At 37.8% G+C, this 18,663-nt stretch overlaps 1 protein-coding gene across 4 annotated transcripts in view; it reads left to right on the top strand.

Moving 5' to 3' along the window:
* The window catches only part of ERICH1 (glutamate rich 1), a 92,131-nt gene that overhangs the window by 26,262 nt on the left and 47,206 nt on the right, over positions 1-18,663 (top strand). For 3 of the 4 annotated variants that reach the window (XR_010605996.1, XR_010605997.1, XM_065632264.1), the window contains exon 3: positions 936-1,070. The exons of the other annotated variant lie outside the window; for it this stretch is intronic. Coding sequence is in view for 1 of the 3 variants with exons in the window: in XM_065632264.1 (XP_065488336.1) it covers positions 936-1,070 (135 nt within the window). In the remaining 2 variants the exon portion in view is untranslated. The remainder of the gene's footprint in view (positions 1-935; positions 1,071-18,663) is intronic. 4 annotated transcript variants of the gene reach the window in all.

Raw genomic sequence — 18,663 nt, 5'->3', positions numbered from 1 at the left:
TGAGCTGGCTGATTGTAAACAGAACACAGGGAAGCATCTAAAATTACGTTGCAGCATTTGGAGACATCCTGAACATCCTGGCCTTCTGGAAAGGCTGTTGTCTCCCTATGGTTGATCTCTACAGTTGTCATGGCCGAGCAAAAAAAGACAGTCTGCCCTGGACTGGTTATGTATAAGTGGAGCAAAGATGCGTCTGTCTTTCCTACAGTTACTTCTTGTCTAGCGAACAAATGGAGTTTATATTGCCAGTCTTGCACGTATTTTTAGATACCTTTTAAAGGGGAAAGAAATTCTACAATGGGTCTCTTGCCATCATAACAAATAGTTTCCTGTACAATGAAATACTTGGAGAGCTGGCCCTTGGCCATCATCTCCTTGAGGAGATGAGCCCTCTTGGGCAGGCACTGCTGAAGCTTAATCAAGTGTGGCTTTCAAAATCCTTTATCTTTGTGCTCTTCAGAACAGCATGGGCTGTTTAAAAGCACTGCAAATGGACAAACCACAGTCCTGTGATTCTATTACTTCTGTCACTTTGTAAGCAGCTTGTATCTCTATCCATCCATCTTTTATGAAACAGTTCTTAAAGGAATAGTGTCTGCTCACGCTGAATGGGGAAAAATGTGTAGAGTGACTCTTGAAACCCACTGTAAGCGAAAGCTTTTTCTGAAGTTAAGGCAGAAGAGTTGTCTGACGCAAGGGGAAAAAAGTGTTTCTCCTGGAAAGAACTAACCTGTGGAGTATTTGGTTATTTGTAGCTGAGTGCAATTTTCTTGGTCACAGGATAATTTCAGTGTTCCACACCTGACTTTCTCTCACGTCCTTTTCCTCTATAAGGATTTTTGAAACCACATCCTATAATTGCTGTAGTTGAGAAAGTGTTTGAGAAAATCTATACTTAGATCAATAGCCAGACACTTTTTTTTTCTGTTTTGTAGGTAGTGACAATATGATTCTGTCTCCAAGGAGAGTGTACACAGTGAATCTTCCTCCGCAGGGTTACGTCGCAGTTACTCCAGATGCTGTTAGTATTTCAGTTTCTGAAAACTCAGACAGTAGTGCTGACTCAACAGGTAAGTCTAGATGGTTGTTACTATGATGAATTTTTCTCAGGAGGAGCTTCTTAGCAACTCTTATCAGGTAGATCCATATTGCAACAAATAAGTATTTAAACTATTGCTGCCAGTGGGTGTCACTGTTTTGCAACATAAGCAAAATGAGGACGTACATCCCTACACGTTCATTTCCGTTCTTAGAGTTTGGAGACCAGATTTCAATGTTTGGTTACAGCCACATAGTGCCACTGGTCTTACTGAAGTTATGTAAAGTGGAACTGCAGATAAAGTCTTCAGCTCCTGCCACTCAAGTGCCATGTGTATATTATGCCTGCTTACAGTCATATTATTTCTAAGAGTAAACATTAAATAAAGCTGTTTTAATAAGTCATACTCCTGATGATCTGAGGAATTGGGCAAAGACTTAACCTTTCAAATTTAACTCTCCCAATTAGAACAGATGTTTACTTGATTGGAGTTGATGGGGGGGAGATACCAATCCTTTAGCATTGAAAGGCTCTCTGAGAAACTGTGACCAGGTAATTTCAGAACCACTACTTAGTGTTGTCAAAGGGTGCAAGAGAAGAAGCACAGGATCTGTAAAAAAGTGGGCTCTAAGTTGACCTCAGTTAAAAACATGGTTTTCTGAATGACGTTGCCAGAATTAAATTGATTCTTTCTGTCTTGGAAAGAAGTCCTAAACTCAGATAAGACAAATTAATTTAGTTTCTTGTTATTGTTTAGTTGTTATGTTCCTGTGAACGTATATTTGTCCAAAGTTATGTGTCACTGTCATTTGCTGGTAAGGGCACTCAACAGCAAAGAAAATATCCAGGTGAGCCTGCTGAAGTAAAACATTTGGTAAGCAGTGTTTATTAAACTACTGTATCAATTTCAGCCTAGAGGCTGCCTAAATGTAAGGAAAACTTGAGATATAACCTGCAGATACAGAAAGGCAGATGCTCCTTGCCTTTGAAAACAGTACCCACAGGGTGAATGTTCAGCTTGGAAATCGGGTCTGCACTGTATTCTGAGCTCTTATTCAGAATCTGAATACAAGTAAAACTATCAAAGTAGCCCAGGAGACTGAAGCGAAGTACAGCATGACTGGTGGCACATCAAGAATGTTTTAAGTGTGAAATCGTTTACAGACATTTTTTGGCTTGGGGAAGAAGTAACTATCAGTGTAACATTACAGTAGATCTTAATACTGTTGGGATTACGGATAGGAAGGTGTTCTAATGCAGTTTCCAGGTTGTGCTTTTTTCTTTATGTTAGACAGTATTTGTGTTCAGAATCCAGAGTCTATTTCTAATCGATCCTTAAATTTGTTTAATTACACAGTTCTCTTTGGACAGTTCATGGAGTTTCTGTTTCCCAGCATGTCGGATTCAAGCTGCTTCTCTCCCTCCTTGCCATATAATCTCTGTTTATTCTTTGATGTGATCTCCTTTCAGATATTAGAGGAACGCTCTCCTTCTTCTTTGCTTTGCTAGTAAGACTAAATGAAGTATCATAATACTTTGTAGGTAAATAGACCTATAACATTCACTTTTATACAGGGACTTAAGTGACTTCTAAATAAAACAATAGAATGTAGGTCTCTGAACACAACTGCAACTGAGATATATCCTTATTAAGGTACCAGCCCAGAACTTCTGGGGCAAATTTACTCAGCTTCTGTTTAAAGTCTAATATGCACACATTGATTTATTCATAGATGTTGATATATTGCATAGCTGTAAAGTAGAACAGAATTTAGGATTGTGTTATATTGTTCATTTTTAGGGTCATATAAATATTTGTTTGGTTTTACAATGGATAGATTATTGACCAATGGCTTTACTTGCTAATTTTTTTTAGATTTAATCTTTTCCTCCAGTATTTCAAAACAAATGTACTCAACCGTGATAGCAATAATAGTGTTTTGGTGTTGCTTAGTGACAGTATTGACTATTTGATGGTGATCTCTTTTAGCTGATCCCAGTCACAGTGTTCAGGAAGAGTAGGTTTTGGACTTCAGCCATTTTTTGGGCAGTTAATAAATGCATTTGGAATTCTGGGAGACTTATTTTTAAGTTGGTTTGTTACTTGACTTTACGGTTTACCATAGAATCAAGAAAAATTAAGTTTAAAGTGATCTTTGGAGGCTTTTAGTCTCTGTTCTCTTTGCAAGGTAGATTTGACTATAAATGTCATTCTTGCCAGGTATTTGCCTAATTTGTTCTTAAAAACCTCCCTGTAGGGAGATTTTTCTTACATGCCCTTTCCATTTGCGCTGTTGTTTTACTACCCGTTAATGCTAGATCTTTGCTGCTGCAGCTTAAGACCCCTATTATTTGTTCTATCTAAACAGGGATTGCAGAATTAGAGATCTGTGCTAATCCTGCAAGATTGAGGGACATAGTTAACCTTACTCGTGTGTTTCATTTGAGCATGCACACAACTTCTATTGCAGGATGAAGGTTGTGATTTCAGGCAGCGCTCATGAAATACAAAAGGAACAGTTGAGACAATCACACCATGGATTACTGAGTTCACCTAGATTTACTTGTATATCCCTTATTTAGTTGGGGGTTTTTTTAAGATAAATCTCCAGTGAGAGCCTTTGACACTGAAGGAAAAAAGTAGAGCATGCATGTCTGTATGTGTGAACATTCTATATATATAAAATAAATCTGTTTTGTTTAGAAGTGGCTCAGGTAATATTCCCAAAGGACCAGCTCTGTAAGGTATAAATGCAGGTCTAGTGTGCATTGGTTTACTCCTAATGCTATCTGCACGGTATATTTTGAAGGGCAATAGGCTCTCTTCTGTTGTGTTTCTTGAAAAATGGAGCATGTTGTATACATGCTGGGTTACAAAAGGCTGCCTTGCTAGCCTTTTCTAGCCTTTGGACCTAGAAGTAAGGGAAATAAATTATGTGGAAATTCGAACAAACAGAAACCTGACTCAGGAAAATAGTTTTGTTGTTTGTCAAACCTGTCTCATGAAAATAATCTTACCATATTTGAGAATTAAAATTTTTCAGTTAGTTATGTATCAGTGTGATTTGCTATGTCTTTTCAATAATTAAGTAAACCAAATCCATGTCTATTTGAATTAATATAACAAGATTATCAAGAGGAATAGGTAAGCCATGGCTGATATTTCATGGCATTAAATTAGTCTGTGGAAGAATGAAATAGTCAGTAGAATATGAATTTAGACATCAACTGGTTTTGATAGGTTATTTAACAGTTAAAGTTAACTACAATTATGAATCAAAATGATTTCTTGTCAGTGCTAAAATATGTTTAGGTTTGTCCACAATTATTCTTCTTTAAATTAGTAGTTGCCTTATGGTTGATACTGTCAAATGAAATTAATCTTGTCCAGACTAGCTTCTGAACAAGAGGGGAAAAAGAAAAAGGCAAAGCAGGCCTGTGTGAATATTTTGGTATCTCTTCCTCCATCTGTCTCTGCATGTTGTTTTTAGCACTTCAAATAATTTTTCAAATAATTTTTCAAATACTTTCAAATCGTTTTCTCTGTGTCAGGAAAACTGACCAGTTATGCCCTTAACATTACACAGTCACCTTGTGATGTATGCATTAATGACTAATGGCATTGGGATTTAAGGTTTTCTGAAGCATCTTGGCTTCTTTGTATACTACTTCCACGTGTTTCCCAGAGGTGGGCGTTCAAAAAACTGCTCTTTTGGGTTTGTTGTCTTCATGTAAGCATGTGATTGATGAACCTGTAGTAATGAGAAGGTCCAACTGCCTTGTTTTTCAAGAAAATAATGAAAAATTAAATTTATCCAACATTCCTACAATAATAAATGAGACTTGGGTGTCTGTTTTAAAAATTCCCTTGACTGTTCTGGAGGAACTGAGTTACTGTGATGATATGGTCATGTCAGCCTTCTGTTGACTGAAATCATTAATAGGAATTAAACAGTCAAGGGAGGAAATAATGCATAGAATTTCTTTTGTTTTTCATGTGATTTTTAATATTGACTTTCAGTAGATGTTAATGCATTGCTAACTTTCTTTTAGCAATAGACCGTATACTTTTGACAAGGGCATTAAAAATGTGTAATGTCAAAGCTATAGATAAGTTATCATCCATCACAATCTGGTCATAAACTCAATATCCTCATAGCTTAAAGCTCCTAAATCAGAGATCAAAATTAATTTATTATTATCTATTTATTGAGAAATATTTCTTCAGGAAGACTCACCTGAGAAATACACCGTGTTTAAAAGGGTGTTCTATACAAAAGGAGGATACAGGAAACTTTAATTACGTGTTCCTTAACTTACTAGGAAGCAGCAGCTTAGTTTTCATTTGTTTTGGTTTTTAGTTTCATAAGTTGAAGTTAAATTGTGGAGTTCTTGCTGCTTATTTTAAGGCAGGTGAAACAATAGGAAATACTGTATCTTGCATTAAAATATGAATGCTAAAAATGTAACCTTAATCTAAAAGATAAGCTGTTTGATTTTATCTCTCCAGTGACGTTTCCTCTTGGATACTCTAAGCTATGATAGAAGAATATAACACATAAAATTATTTTATTTGTGCACAAAACAGTGTGCTGGATTATAATTTCTCTCTGAAGTGTTTTAATATTAAATACATACTTTTATGTAGAGTCCCAAAGTGGTGTTTGGTGTTTCTTAGACTCATGGCAGAGCAAATTCCAGACTGGAGACTGTGGAAGGCAAAAAGCCTGTGCACAGGAGTTCAGGAATATGCAGTAGTTGAGGGCACCTGGAAGAAGAGATAAAGAGCGTTCAAAGAAAAGTATTCTTAGGGTATTTTTTTCTTTTTAATTTCAGAACCCATTCTTTTTGTTCTTGTAATGTCTCACTCATTTTTCCTTCATATTTTTGAACTGCAATGCAGTATTCAGCCGACAATATTGTGTTGTTACTATCTGGTTAGCAACCTACCCAGTTTTGGTGAAACCCTTTATGCAGCCAAGGGAGCAAACCTGCCTGTGCTGGATGCCGTGTCCTGATGAGTATGTTTTGGGACAGAGTTTTAGCTGGGAGGAAGGGTCCAGTCTGGATGCTCCATTCCCATGGAGAAGAAGTCCAGCTAGGGAAAATGAAGCAAGCCAGCCTTTTTTTTTTTTTCTGCCTTTTGGTAACTGGCAAGTCTGAAATAACGTGGAAGGTGGTACTTCTGTGGGACACTTCCTCACTTGGTTAAATTTGCTTGTTGGCCTGAGGCGGTGCAGTTGTATGTGTAGCCGGCCTTGGGACTTTTGCTTTTTTTTATTTGTCAGAAAGGGCAATACTGGAAAGCATTGCTACTGCTGCAGCAAGAGGGTCGAGCTGAGGAAATGAATTTAGAGATGGCTGCCATTTACATACAAGCAAATCAACTTATTCAAATCAGGTGCATCCCAGGAAATGATGAGCTGAGTCAGTGCAGGATGAGGACATTGGGGGGGGGTCCTTGGCAGACCTCCTGAAAACTGCTGCATTTCTTGAGTTTGGTTCTGATGGCAAAAATGTTTGGACTTACTGGTCAGCAAAAGATAAAACTGGAAAAGGCATAACTAGGTGGTGTCTTATCTGTTGTGTCTTGATTCACTTAAGGTTTAAGGCAGCCATTTTAGGAAGACTTAATGTTTAAACCTGTGTTTGTTGTTAAGGAGATGCCAGTGTGAATCATGTGCTGACTATTTAGGTTCTTGGCAGGTGGTTGGGAGTGTGATAGATTACAGAACTGATACACTCAGCGCACAGAGGGAACAGTATGTTTTAAGCAGCTAACACCAGCAGCAAACCTTCTTCACTGGTAGGTAGCACCAGTTGTGAAACTCAAGCATTGTGAATCTCTTTGTAGCCTTCAAACCGGAGGATCGTTAGACCATGTAATTTAATCTTCTGTACCTGTTAGAGAGGTCTTACCCCGTATTGAGCTCAGCAGTTTGTGTTTGCGGGGGAAAAAAGTGCATTTCAAAATGCAAAGGCTCCACTACGTGGTAATTTGTTCTAATAGTTAGTTGGCCTCGGTCTATTTTTTTTTTTTTAAAAGGGGGCAATTTGAAAACTTTTTTTTCTGCCTTCTTCCATTTGAGTGAAGAGCCTTTATTAAGCAGTATTTGCGTCCCACAAAGCAGCACAGTAATCAAGTCACCATCAATCTTTTTTGATTAGATAAACAGATTCACTTGTGTATTGCTTTAAGATATTTACTGCAATCCTCAAGTCACTTTTGTAGCTCTTTTGTCTCCCTTTTCATGGCATTCTTTTAAGAATATAAACTCCAGTACTGTGCGTAGTTTTTGTGGTTTCAACAAGGCCATGCGTTAAAATAAAATAGTCTTTGTATTTCTACGCACTACTCTTTTTTTAATATGTTGAAACATTGCATCAACGTTTATCTGCCACAACATTCCACTAAGAACTCCTGTTATTTGATATGTTGATACCTTGGCCATTGCCAAAAGTCAGTCTCTTGGAAAGTGTTTTCTGATAAACGACTGCCTTTGACTGCTTCTGTGGTTTAGGGTCTGGGTGTTCTGTGGGGTTTTTTTGGGGTTTTGGGTGGTTTTTTTTGTTTGGCTGTGTTTTGTTGGTTTGGATTTTTGTTTGTTCGTTTAGAACTAGGTTACCAACTATTGCTTCTGTATAAATCTGCCTTTTGTGTATCAACAGTAATTTTAATGTTAATCACTAATGAAAAAGCTGAGTAGCTGCAAGCTTCCCCGCAGTCCCTGCAGAACTGGGCTTTTTTTAAACTGTCAGTTGTTTGGCTTTTTTTAAGTCAGCTCAAACCGTATCTCAAATCTCAGTGCTATGAGTTCATAGGCTCTGTGTTGCAAGAAAAGGGTATCCAAGGCTGTATTTTTATTTTCCGTATATATTAATACAGCACACATACAATTACGTTTCTGAATCTGGTATCTGAAAGAACTATAAAAATGAAGATTGACTGTCCTGAGCCTTGTGGTAACTTCTTATGTTCTGAATATTTAAAGCTTTTAACAAGACAAATTGAGGGCACTGTGGCAATTTGAGGGTGAGGATTCTGTATTTGCAAACAAAAAGTAATAAAATTCTTTCCATCCTATTTTAGTCCATTAAAAAAATATTGAACAACGAATCTATTTAAGGATGCTTACAGATGAAAATCATATTTAATTTAGGATTTAATTAGGTACACCCAAATAATGAAAGATGCTAAATAATAATCTCAAAATAATGAGATGCTAAAGTACAGCTCTTAACCTAGTATTCAGTGTTTTGCAACACAGATGCACCAAATGATATTTCAAATGATAACATTAATAAATATGATTGATATGCAGATATCCAGGTTTTTCTTACAATTTGCTGAAAAAAGAGAGAGGTTTCTTGACCTGCATTCAACTACTTCTAAAACTATTCCTGTAAGTTTTGTTTCCCTCTTTTCCTTTCCTCAGACCTCTTAGCATGGGTCTTTCAAAAGGATAGTCTGGACTTGCAGGGTGAAATCTAATTTGTTAAAGAGTTGTTACTTTAAAATTGGTTTTCAATAGTTTGGCCAGGAAGAAGCAGTGATGATATGTTGGTTCTGGCTCTTTTGTATTTCTAATGGTCAAGCTAAGTCTTTTTTAAATTTCTAATAATGAATTCCCGTAGTTAATTTTGGATGTTCTGGTTTTAATTCTCTGCCACTTTGAATGTCAGTGTTTATTATTAAAACAATATCTTTGCATGATAAAATTATAGGAGGTAGCCTTCTGTGATTTAGCTCTGTCCTTGCAGAAATTAACGTGTGACTCCGAGTTTCTGAATGGCAGATTTTCCTGAGCTCCCAACAGCTTCAGGCGTTCTCGTGCATATGTCATCCTCAGAAGGCTGTAGCAACAGTGACACCTCTGTTAAGGTTGTTAATATAAGCCTTTCCATAATGTTCCTGGTGTTTACAGATTAATCGATAACTTGGAAGGGGAGTTGTCTATGAGGTTAAGCAATTTTCTCCTCTACAGCCAGTTTCCTCTTCAGTGTAAGTGTACTTGACATTTTGGGACCGGTTACAGCGACAGATGCCACAGACAAGTAGAGGCGTTAAACAGCTATAGCTGAAGAATTCTGTACTTCAGATGTTTTTCCCCTTGAATATCCTTTCTTCAGACCTTGTATTTGTTGATAGATGCAATGACATTCCTAATAGGTTTCTTTCTGAAATGGAATAAGATTAAATAAGCATTCTTACTTTCAGAGTTCAGATAAAGTATTTAATCATTTGTTATCTCAGGCTTAATTTAAAATAAAAATCTAGATCCAGTAGTTCTCATATTTACACAGACACTGTCAGTTGACTTATGTCTCTGGAATTAAACTCCAAGGCTAAGAACAACCTGATCAACTTCTCTAATTTAATAGTGCTTCAGAAAATTTTTAAATCTTGCTCTACGTGAACAGGAGAAGGTTTCGTTTTTAAAGTGATGCCTGATTTAAGAGTTGTCCGGAATTCTTGTCATGTGTTTCATTTTTATCATATTGACTTCCAAGGAACCAAATGTATGCTTAAAAGGAGGCGCTTGCTCATGCGATCACTTCTTTTTGGAAATCTTTCTTTACTGTACTACAGGTGATACAGATTATAAACATGTGAGGCAGGTGTAGCTTGGGCAGTCACCTACAGAAAACATGTCCAGACTCCTAGAATCCTGTAGCAGTATTATAAGTAATTTCAGTGATCTGTCAAGCAGGCAGCTAGAATCAAGTCATCGCCTCTCTTGAGTTCACAACAAACAAGTCTGAACCTCCTGAAGGTGAGCGTGAAATTCTCCAAGAAACTCACTGCTGCCCACTGAGGGTTTTTTAAACATGGGATTGGGCTATCAATTTAAACTGTAAGTATGAATCACTAGTTTAGGTTTATATACAATGTAGAAACCAGTCATTTTGAACTACCACTGTCTGTAACTATTTACATCTTCTAAATGCTAATATATCCACAAGCATATGGGACTATTACAAAACTTGTGCATCGTGGTATGGATGAGTTGTTGTTTAATGTCACTGAAGTCTTCAGGAGTTCTCATGTGATAGTTTATTACATTAAGACATTGGTAGACACTTCATTTAAAAAAAAATCTGGAAAATAACTTTGGAAGTGGAATGGCAAAGAATTCTGCCCCAAATTTTTAGTCCAAATTTGTGTGTGCTGTTAGGAAAGGCTGTAAATGCTGAAAATGTATTAAGGAAAAAATTAATTTTATAGTAACGTGATTCACTGGCAATGCTTTACTTTAGCCGTAGCTCCACGTTATTGGTTTATTAAAGATTTTTGATATTTCTATAAGTAAGTACGCTTATAGATGCTATGAGTATTAGTTAACTTTCTGCATGCTTTTGAGAAAGCATTGAATATCTGATTAACGAAAATGTACCTTGGAAATGAAATCTTATTCCTATGTGTTTCTGTAGTGCAGAAAGCAATGTAATCCTGGTTTATGCCTTTACATTTTAACAAAGTAAAGAGAACATTCGGTTGGAAGCCAGAGGGCAAATGTGTGCTTAAGCAGAGTAAGAACTCTCCAACAAGTGCGTTGTTAATGAGACACATTTACTCTGGCTGTTACCTTCATTTTCTCTAGTGGTTGTTGTCCTTCATTGTGTGTGTTTCTTATTCCTCCATGATACAATCAGTGTCTCAAACTGAATCTCCTCTTGTTTACATGCCCCTAAGTCTGAAAGTAATTCGATTAAAGTAGGTTCAGTGTGTCAGGTGGCAGTATGTAAAGTAGGAGGAGAGGGAATCAGGCCCTTTATCTCTGTGGCATTTTTTTTATTTTAAATTTTGTGAAGACAAACATTTTGGTTGAGCATCCCCTCCTCTAATAGATGAGTGTTACAGAATGAAGAGGCACTGTGGCCTTCTATTTTCTCTTCTTTCTTGACTGCATCCCTTTAGCTTCCCATATCATTTTTCTGTTCTTGTCCCCCACCCACTGCCACACTTCTCCCCTCTCAGCAGGAGCATGCTCCCCCTTTCTCCCTCCTTGCAGCTGTGTTGCAGGCTTCCTGTCGTCATGGTGACAGCCAGCGACTGATGGGAAAGGAAAAGAACTAGAGAACAGCACCAACAACCACCTTAGATCCCAGCAAAAAGCCAATGCTGTCATAGTTGAGGCCTCACTTAAGCCAGACACCCAACACTTTGGAAATCTGACACTGCTTGACTACGTTCACCTCTTTATTTCGTAACAAAAATATAATCAAGACCTGAGCTTTTGTACTTAAATTGTTGTGGAGCAGCAGGAGGGAAAGTCACGGTAACCTCCAGTGCTCTGCCTATGAACCTGTTGGTATTGAACCAAAGCAACATGTTGCTGTCCTACATGTCAAGACCTGAGTATCTCCTGACAGACAACATACTTGTGAATACTGAGCATGAGAATGTGACCCTGCCTCACCCTCTCACTGTTAGGGCTCATGTTGCTCTTTAACGAGATTTGTTTCAATGCAGTATTTTCAGTTCTCACATTCAAAAAAAATATAGGGAGCACGGGACAGGAATGCTGTTTGAATGCAGAATTTCTATTGTTACATATTGCCCTGCTGTACGAATACTCTGGACACAGTAAGTATGGAGTAAAAAGCCCACTTCTATCACGAAAGGATTTACAATCAGTATAGCTGAGTGAACGAAGAAGATGACAGCAGGAAAAAGAATGTGTGAGTAGTAGTAACCATGTCTCCTTTTTTCTTTAATAGTTTCATGTGTTTTGTGTAATGTATAGAAGGTGCTGGTGTCTCATGTTGGAAGTCAGAATCAAGCCTCCCCAATTATTGCATTTTGTTGTTATTCTGTTATAGCAGCTGTTTTAATTTATGGCAGTTTGTAGGGTTACAGCCACACATTGATATAGCTTCCAGTAGGCCGTCTACATTCAGTCCTCTCTTGGGAAATTTCTCCATCTTTGTCTTTGGTTACTGCCCTCTGCAAAATGTACAGGTGGCAGTCTTTTAAAGTACTGAACAACCCTCTGTACAACTGAAACCTGGGCCGCTCAAGGTTTGAAATTCGTCCTCGATCCATCTCTCTTTCCCAATACTTCTGTTAAATAATTTCATTTGCTAGTTTCAGGCTATTTCCTTCCATTTTATCCCTGCAAGTGGAAATTGGTTCCTAGTTGGAGCATGCCCTGTTAGTAATTTGAACTTGATCAGAGTCTTCAGTATAGCAGACTAATGGAGAGAAAGGAAGTCCCTTCACTGTGGAGTCAGGATCGCTCAGTGTTACAGGATTTGCACTGCACATGCTGTGCATCAGCCTCACTCACCCTCTCTCTTCCCAGCGATCTGCAGAGGGCTGAATACAGAAGTTATGTTGATATTGCAGAAGACAGAACTACCAGCACACACAAATTTATTGCCATAATCTGGCCAAAATGCACTACGAGCAATCTAAGCGTGTTCCAAGGACCCCCCGTTGCTTTGAACAGCGTGTTCTGGCTGACCCAAGCTACTGCAGTTTTTCTGACTGCTGCCAAAGTGGTGTGTTCTTTTGCCGCATCTGTGTACCATTAGTTTCATTTCCCAGCTGCTTTGGCAGTGTGCAGCTGCATGGGGAGGCATTAGGGCAAATATCCTGTCTCTCCTGGTAAAGAGCAAATCTCTTCAACAGCTGCGTCTCTGGGACACAGTACTGGATGATTTGTATCCAGCCGATGATGCTCCACCTCACAAACTCCTCTGCATGAAGTCTGAGTGTTCAGACTCTCAGCTGGTGTAACCAGCACAGCTCTACTGATGTGAATGCATCTGCTCGTTTGCAGTAGCCGAGCACCTAGCTCTGTATGGAATGTCACCTTCACTGTGGGCCACTGCCAGCATCTGACACTTTTCTCCTTTTCTGGATGCAGGAATTTTAAACGATAGTCTTGAGCCTCCAGTCTTTTCACCTGACATCAGACCAGTGAGGCAGTTTTGTATGAATTCATACCTGCTCTGCCTACCTCTGTATTTATCCATAAGAATTTAGTTACCTTACTTTCCCAGAGCTTTTTATTTCTGGGTGGGTTGGTGATATTTGGCTGGGACTTCCATACATCTCACCCTACAAACTATCTCTCTGCATCTTGTTGCTAAGGGAGCAGGAGAGAACTCAAAACCAGTTTTACAGAACTATTTTTGCTTAGTTAGGCTGGTGATACCAATTTTTCACCAGTCTAATTTAATAAGCATGAATGAAAGGCTTCTTAAGCTGCTTTTTTTACAAGAGATTTTTTAAAAGCTGGATTCATAAATGTTAGGAACATTGAGAGAATGCAACACAAGCCTACTACACTGATAACTCCAACCTTAAAAGTGTTTAGAACAGGATGAAAAATGCCATGTGACCTAAAGTCTTGCCTGCTAGAAACATATTCTGCCAATTCAAATTCGTTTAGTACATTAGTCTCAGTGGGTGATGTGGTGGTGGGATTTTTGGAACCAGGACCAAAGCATGAGTGTAACACTGAACTTGATATCAGCATCCTTGCACAGCTAGCCACAAAAATAAATTTCTTTTGTTGCTTTGCTTTTCACTGGCAAGTAGAAATTGCACTGTCATAATGCCAGATATAATATTAGATAAAAACTTTGTTTACGTAATTTGCAAAATAAAGTAACTAGATGCAAAACTTAAGTATAATGAAACTGTAATGGTTGCAACACCTTAAAGAGAACCTACCAAACATTTAATAAAAAAGATGCATCCTTAACACACAAGGAGCTTAATTCCTTTCATGTTTCTGTCTTAAGAAAGTACCTAAGCTGGATTTATCTGGATGTCTTAGGTTTGCAGTGTGTCCACAGACCATTCTACACTTTTAGTATACACTCAATTCTATTAGTATATCAGCATTTTTTGAGTATTTACAAATGAAAACATTTCTTAGTCTGGACAAATAAATAGCTCTAATTCTTTGGTCATTGTCTATCTAAAGATGAGGTGTTAGAAGCTAATACTCTTTATTACATGTGTCTATTTTAATATATAGAATGATTTGTTATCCTGATTATAAAACTAAGTGTAAGACACGATTTCCAAAAATGAAAGCATGCAGCTCTTTAGTTGGTAGGACAATGATTTGCCATGAAACTTCATGAAAAGTGACTATTATTAAATATAGGAATTGTATCTGTACTCAGCGTTCTAGAGGAAGCAGCAAACAAAGTGAAAACGTCTCAATTCTTAGTACTCAAATGTAGCATCTATTCTTTTCCAGCCTTCATTCAATATACTAACAAGCCTTAGTTCTTTTATGTTTAACTAACAAATTTAGATTAGTCTTCCATTAGCTCATCAGCTTTTAAGTCCGTTTTTTTGGTCTGGTTTCAGTCATAGCTATTCCCTTAAGTCTTTTTGTCTCTGTCCATCATCTATACTGATGCTGACACAGGAAGCTCAAACATATTTGGGTGCTGTTTTAATAAACATTTCTGTTGGGTTTTAAGACAAAATAGCTGAATTAAGTATGCGCCTTTATTAAGAATCATTCCCCAGAGAACTTGTCTTTCCTGAATGCTCAGATCAATGCACTTTTTACATCCCAAGCTATGTAAAATAGTAAAGATTCTGCTGTGGAAGCCCAAACATATAAAGACGTGAGCAAAAATACGCGTATAGGAATGTGGTTGAAATTGAGACAGTGATGATGGATCAGCACGGAGAGGCAGCAAGTGCTGCAGGCTGGGGGGCTGGTCTGCAGGTCTCTAACACCTCATACCCTGAGCTGCTGCAATTTGTGCAGGGACCTGATTTTATTCCGCCTCTCCACTGAAAGCGTATGAGAATACCCTACTAAACTGCTTGTATAATTAGAAGAGTGAGGCATCTAGTGATATTATAACAAGTGATGATGATAAAGTCTAGCTTGGATCAGACGCACCCTTTGGAGGAGCCTGTCTCTTCTTATGTGACCACAGAAAGGAGAGTGGATATTATGGTAACTTATGTGTCTCAGTTAAGTACCATAGCTGAACCGTAGCACTTTTTCTCAAAAGAACGTAGTGTCCATCCTTCCTGTTCTTCTGCCAGAGAAAAGAATTGATTGATTCTTTGTTCAGTACTTCTTTATTTGCTATATAGGTGAACATTGTAGAGGAGAGAAGTGTTAATTTGTGCTTGTTACAGCTCCTTAAGAAATGGAAATACATAGCCTTAGGATAAACAGGAACACTTAAAGTAATAAAACAGTGATACAGCTCTTCCACTTTAATCTCAGGATCCAGGTTTAATCTTGTCGTTTGTTTTGTTTGTTTGTTTGTGGTTTTTGCCAGCTTTTGTCCTCCTGAAAAAAATGCCAGATTTTCTTGGCATCTCCTTTATAACACTTGCCAGTGGAAATCTCATGTTTACCTCTATTGCTAACTCGCTGTCTCTTGGGCTTTTTCTAGTTTGGTGGTTTGTTTGGATTTTTTGTTGGTATTTTTTGGTGGGTTTTTGTTGTTTGGATTTTTTGTGGTGGTTTTTTGTTTGTTTTTGTTTGGGTTTTTTGTTTGGTTTTGAGTTGTTTGTTTTTGTTGATGGGCTTTTTTTTTTGGGGGGGGGTATGTTACTGTTGTTTGGTTGGTTGTTTTTTTTTTCCCCCATTTTCTGATGCCCCTTTTGGTTTTCCTGTTCTTAATGGTTCTTTAACCACGTTTGCCTATGATTGTTTTAAGGTGTACAGGTGCCTGGTGAAGTAGGTACTCATAGTCAGTTCTGAAATGCTGCTCAGCTGAACTTTGATACCATAATCTTGTATATACTGTTGATAGGTGAACTCTTTAATGCTAAGTGTTATACAGCTTTGGATGGAGATTTTTTTCTTTGAAAGAGAAAAAATATATCAAGGAAGAATGAAAGATAATCAAATACAAGATGCAGTGTTCAGTTACTTTGTATGTATTACATACATATATGTGTATCTGTTTTTAATTTCAAGCAGCTTGTAAGGTATTTTAGTGATTGCATGATATTTAGGTATATAGAATCTTTTTGTTTGGAAGAAACCCTCAAGATCGCAGAGTTTGGAAGAAACCCTCAAGATCGCCTAGTTCAGGCACTAAAGCATGTCCCTAAGAGCCTCATCTATGCATCTTTTAAACCCCTCCAGGGATGGTGACTCAACTGTTTCCCTGGGCAGCCTGTTCCAATGCCTGACAACCTTTTCTGTGAATAAATTTTTCCTAATATCCAATCTAAACCTCCCCTGGCGCAACTTCAGGCCATTTCCTCTTGTCCTGCATGTGCAAGTAATCTCAGAAATTACTTTTCCCAAGAAAAACTTCTGTTACAGTATTTTCTTTGACATGTATCTAGAAATTATAATGGTGTACAGCATCCACTAATAATCAGGTTTGCATTTGAAAATAAACATCACACTTTGTTTAGTGCAGAGCCATATATGTATGCATGGAGAACTTCAGCAAAAGCATTAGAGATGGTGTTATAACTTTTGCACATATGCAGAAAAATATCGAAGTAAAAATGCAATGGTTAAATTAGCTGAATGTGTTCTGTAGTGATCACCTACAGTGCTTTTCCTTTTCACTCTACCTCTGGCATTTTTGTTTTATTAAATACATTCTTGATTAAATATGTGTATTAAAGTGAAATGCCTGTAGCAGTTATATTACAAGCTGTATAAACTTTCATTGTGTATTATATATCTGTTCAAATGTATTTACAAGGATTTTATACTTCCCTTTTTTTATACCTTCTCTTTTAATGGCAGTAATTCTGTATACTTAAACTTGCTTGCAGTGAAATGCTTATTTTGAAAGCCAAGTAAATGGAAAGCCCTGAGTTATTTTGAGCTGTTTGCAATCTATTTTCTGGTGAACTCCTGCCAGCTTTTCGTGTCACCATACTTGTTAGTATCGTGGAAGTCCTCTCTACCTGCTACAGTATAAGGTAATGGCAGAAACAAATCTTACGTGAAGTCTTATTAGTGTGTATCTCCTTCAGAGGATGAGTGAGGAGTAAAATTTAGGCTGTGGTCTCCCTTGATGTTGTTCAGCCGGAGAAGGAGCCGCCACCACAGCGCCAGGCACCCGCTGTCCCCATCGAGGTGGCCACTGCTCCCAGTCCTGCTTCCACAGAGGTCAGTGCTCTGGCCCTTATCTCCAGAGAACTAAAGCCATTGCTGCGGCTTGTTGGTCATGTCACTTGCTGCAAGATTTTTGTGAACTCTCTAGTGTTCCAGAATGAAAAAAGCCCTGTGAACACAGGAACTGCCTCCCAAAGTCAAAATGCCAATTCTTTGAGAAGGCAGAAACCTGTGCTGTGTGGCCTCTTGTCCAGCTTCACTGAAGTTGGCTTTTATAAAGAGCCCAGGAGGGGGGACTTATCAACCATTGCTTGTGGTGATTTTGAACTCAGTGTTCCAGTGAAACCTTAAGAAACTTGGTTTTGCTAATGAGATGTGCAGATAGCTTATAAACTTACTACAGATTTCTTGGACTTCGTTTGTTTGTTTGAGTTTCTGTCCTGCTTTCCCTTTGCTGTTCTTCAGTGTATAAGAAAATGACACGCTTCTCTGTGGTTCTTTTTGCGTCTCTTTTAATTGTCCTTTGGAAAGAGTTGAAATGCAGCTGATCCTGTATCTGTTGGACCTGCATAAAACGTAGTACCTTGGGTTTATTTTGCTGGGGTTTTTTGCTTGTGTTTTGGTGGGGTTTTTTTAAAGCACTTTTTCATAAAAGAAACAGCCATCCAGGAGTCTTTATACAAAAAATAAAACCATACTTTCGGTAAAACAATTTTGATCTCCTGTATCCCCACAGAAAATATTCAGTGATACACATGCAATAAATGTTCGTGTGCCTCATGAGTAGCATGTAATACAGCCGTAAGAGTAATGGTAGTGTAGTATGAAAACACTTGATAATTTGTGCAGGTAGGAAAAGCAACAATTATGTAATATATATAATTATTCTCAAAGCAGACGGATCTTTTAAAATTTATGATACCTACTTAGCCAGCCTGCATTGTCTAATCAGCTGTAAAAATTTATGTATTCTCAAGGTGAAAAAGAAAAGGCTAAATAAAGCTATAATCTTTTACTCTAGCAAAATATTTGCATTTGCAATGAATTTTTTTTTTACCAGACTTGCATTTGTTAATTAAAGTTAAGGCAACTGCTGCTGCTTAAACAAATTGGAAATTGTTCTCCAACCTATGTTCCTTGCATCTAAATCCAACATCTTCACTGTATGCAGCTGGCTTAAGAATGAAGGGGACGATCTTGTAACTGGAGCCTGTATCAGGCTTCCTTGTGTTCTATACAAGTAAAATGAAGAAACAGTTTTAGCATTTTCTTGTTTAAACAAAATTCTGCATTGGACATCTCATCGGGCTCTGAATATAAAAATATAATATTCCTTTAGTGGAAGAAAACTTTATGTGGTTTAGTAGCTATCTTGGGAAAAATCTGGCTGCCCTAAGTATTGGTGAAAGCAATTTCTGCAGCTTAAGCGTAGGAAGCCTGAATACCCTTTTGACAACAAGCATAAGTCAGATGAGAGAGACCAGAAGCGAAGTCTTTGGGGGAAAGGGGGGAAGCTATATCTTGTAATTAGTTTCCAGCTTTTGAAAAGGTTCAGATTAAAGCATAGCAGATATCCAATGTAGAGGATATAAC

This window comes from Caloenas nicobarica, chromosome 3 (genome assembly GCF_036013445.1).
Source record: "Caloenas nicobarica isolate bCalNic1 chromosome 3, bCalNic1.hap1, whole genome shotgun sequence".
Lineage (NCBI taxonomy): Eukaryota > Metazoa > Chordata > Aves > Columbiformes > Columbidae > Caloenas > Caloenas nicobarica.
Note: the sequence above shows the minus strand (reverse complement) of the source record. Positions and strands in the feature narration are given on the sequence as shown.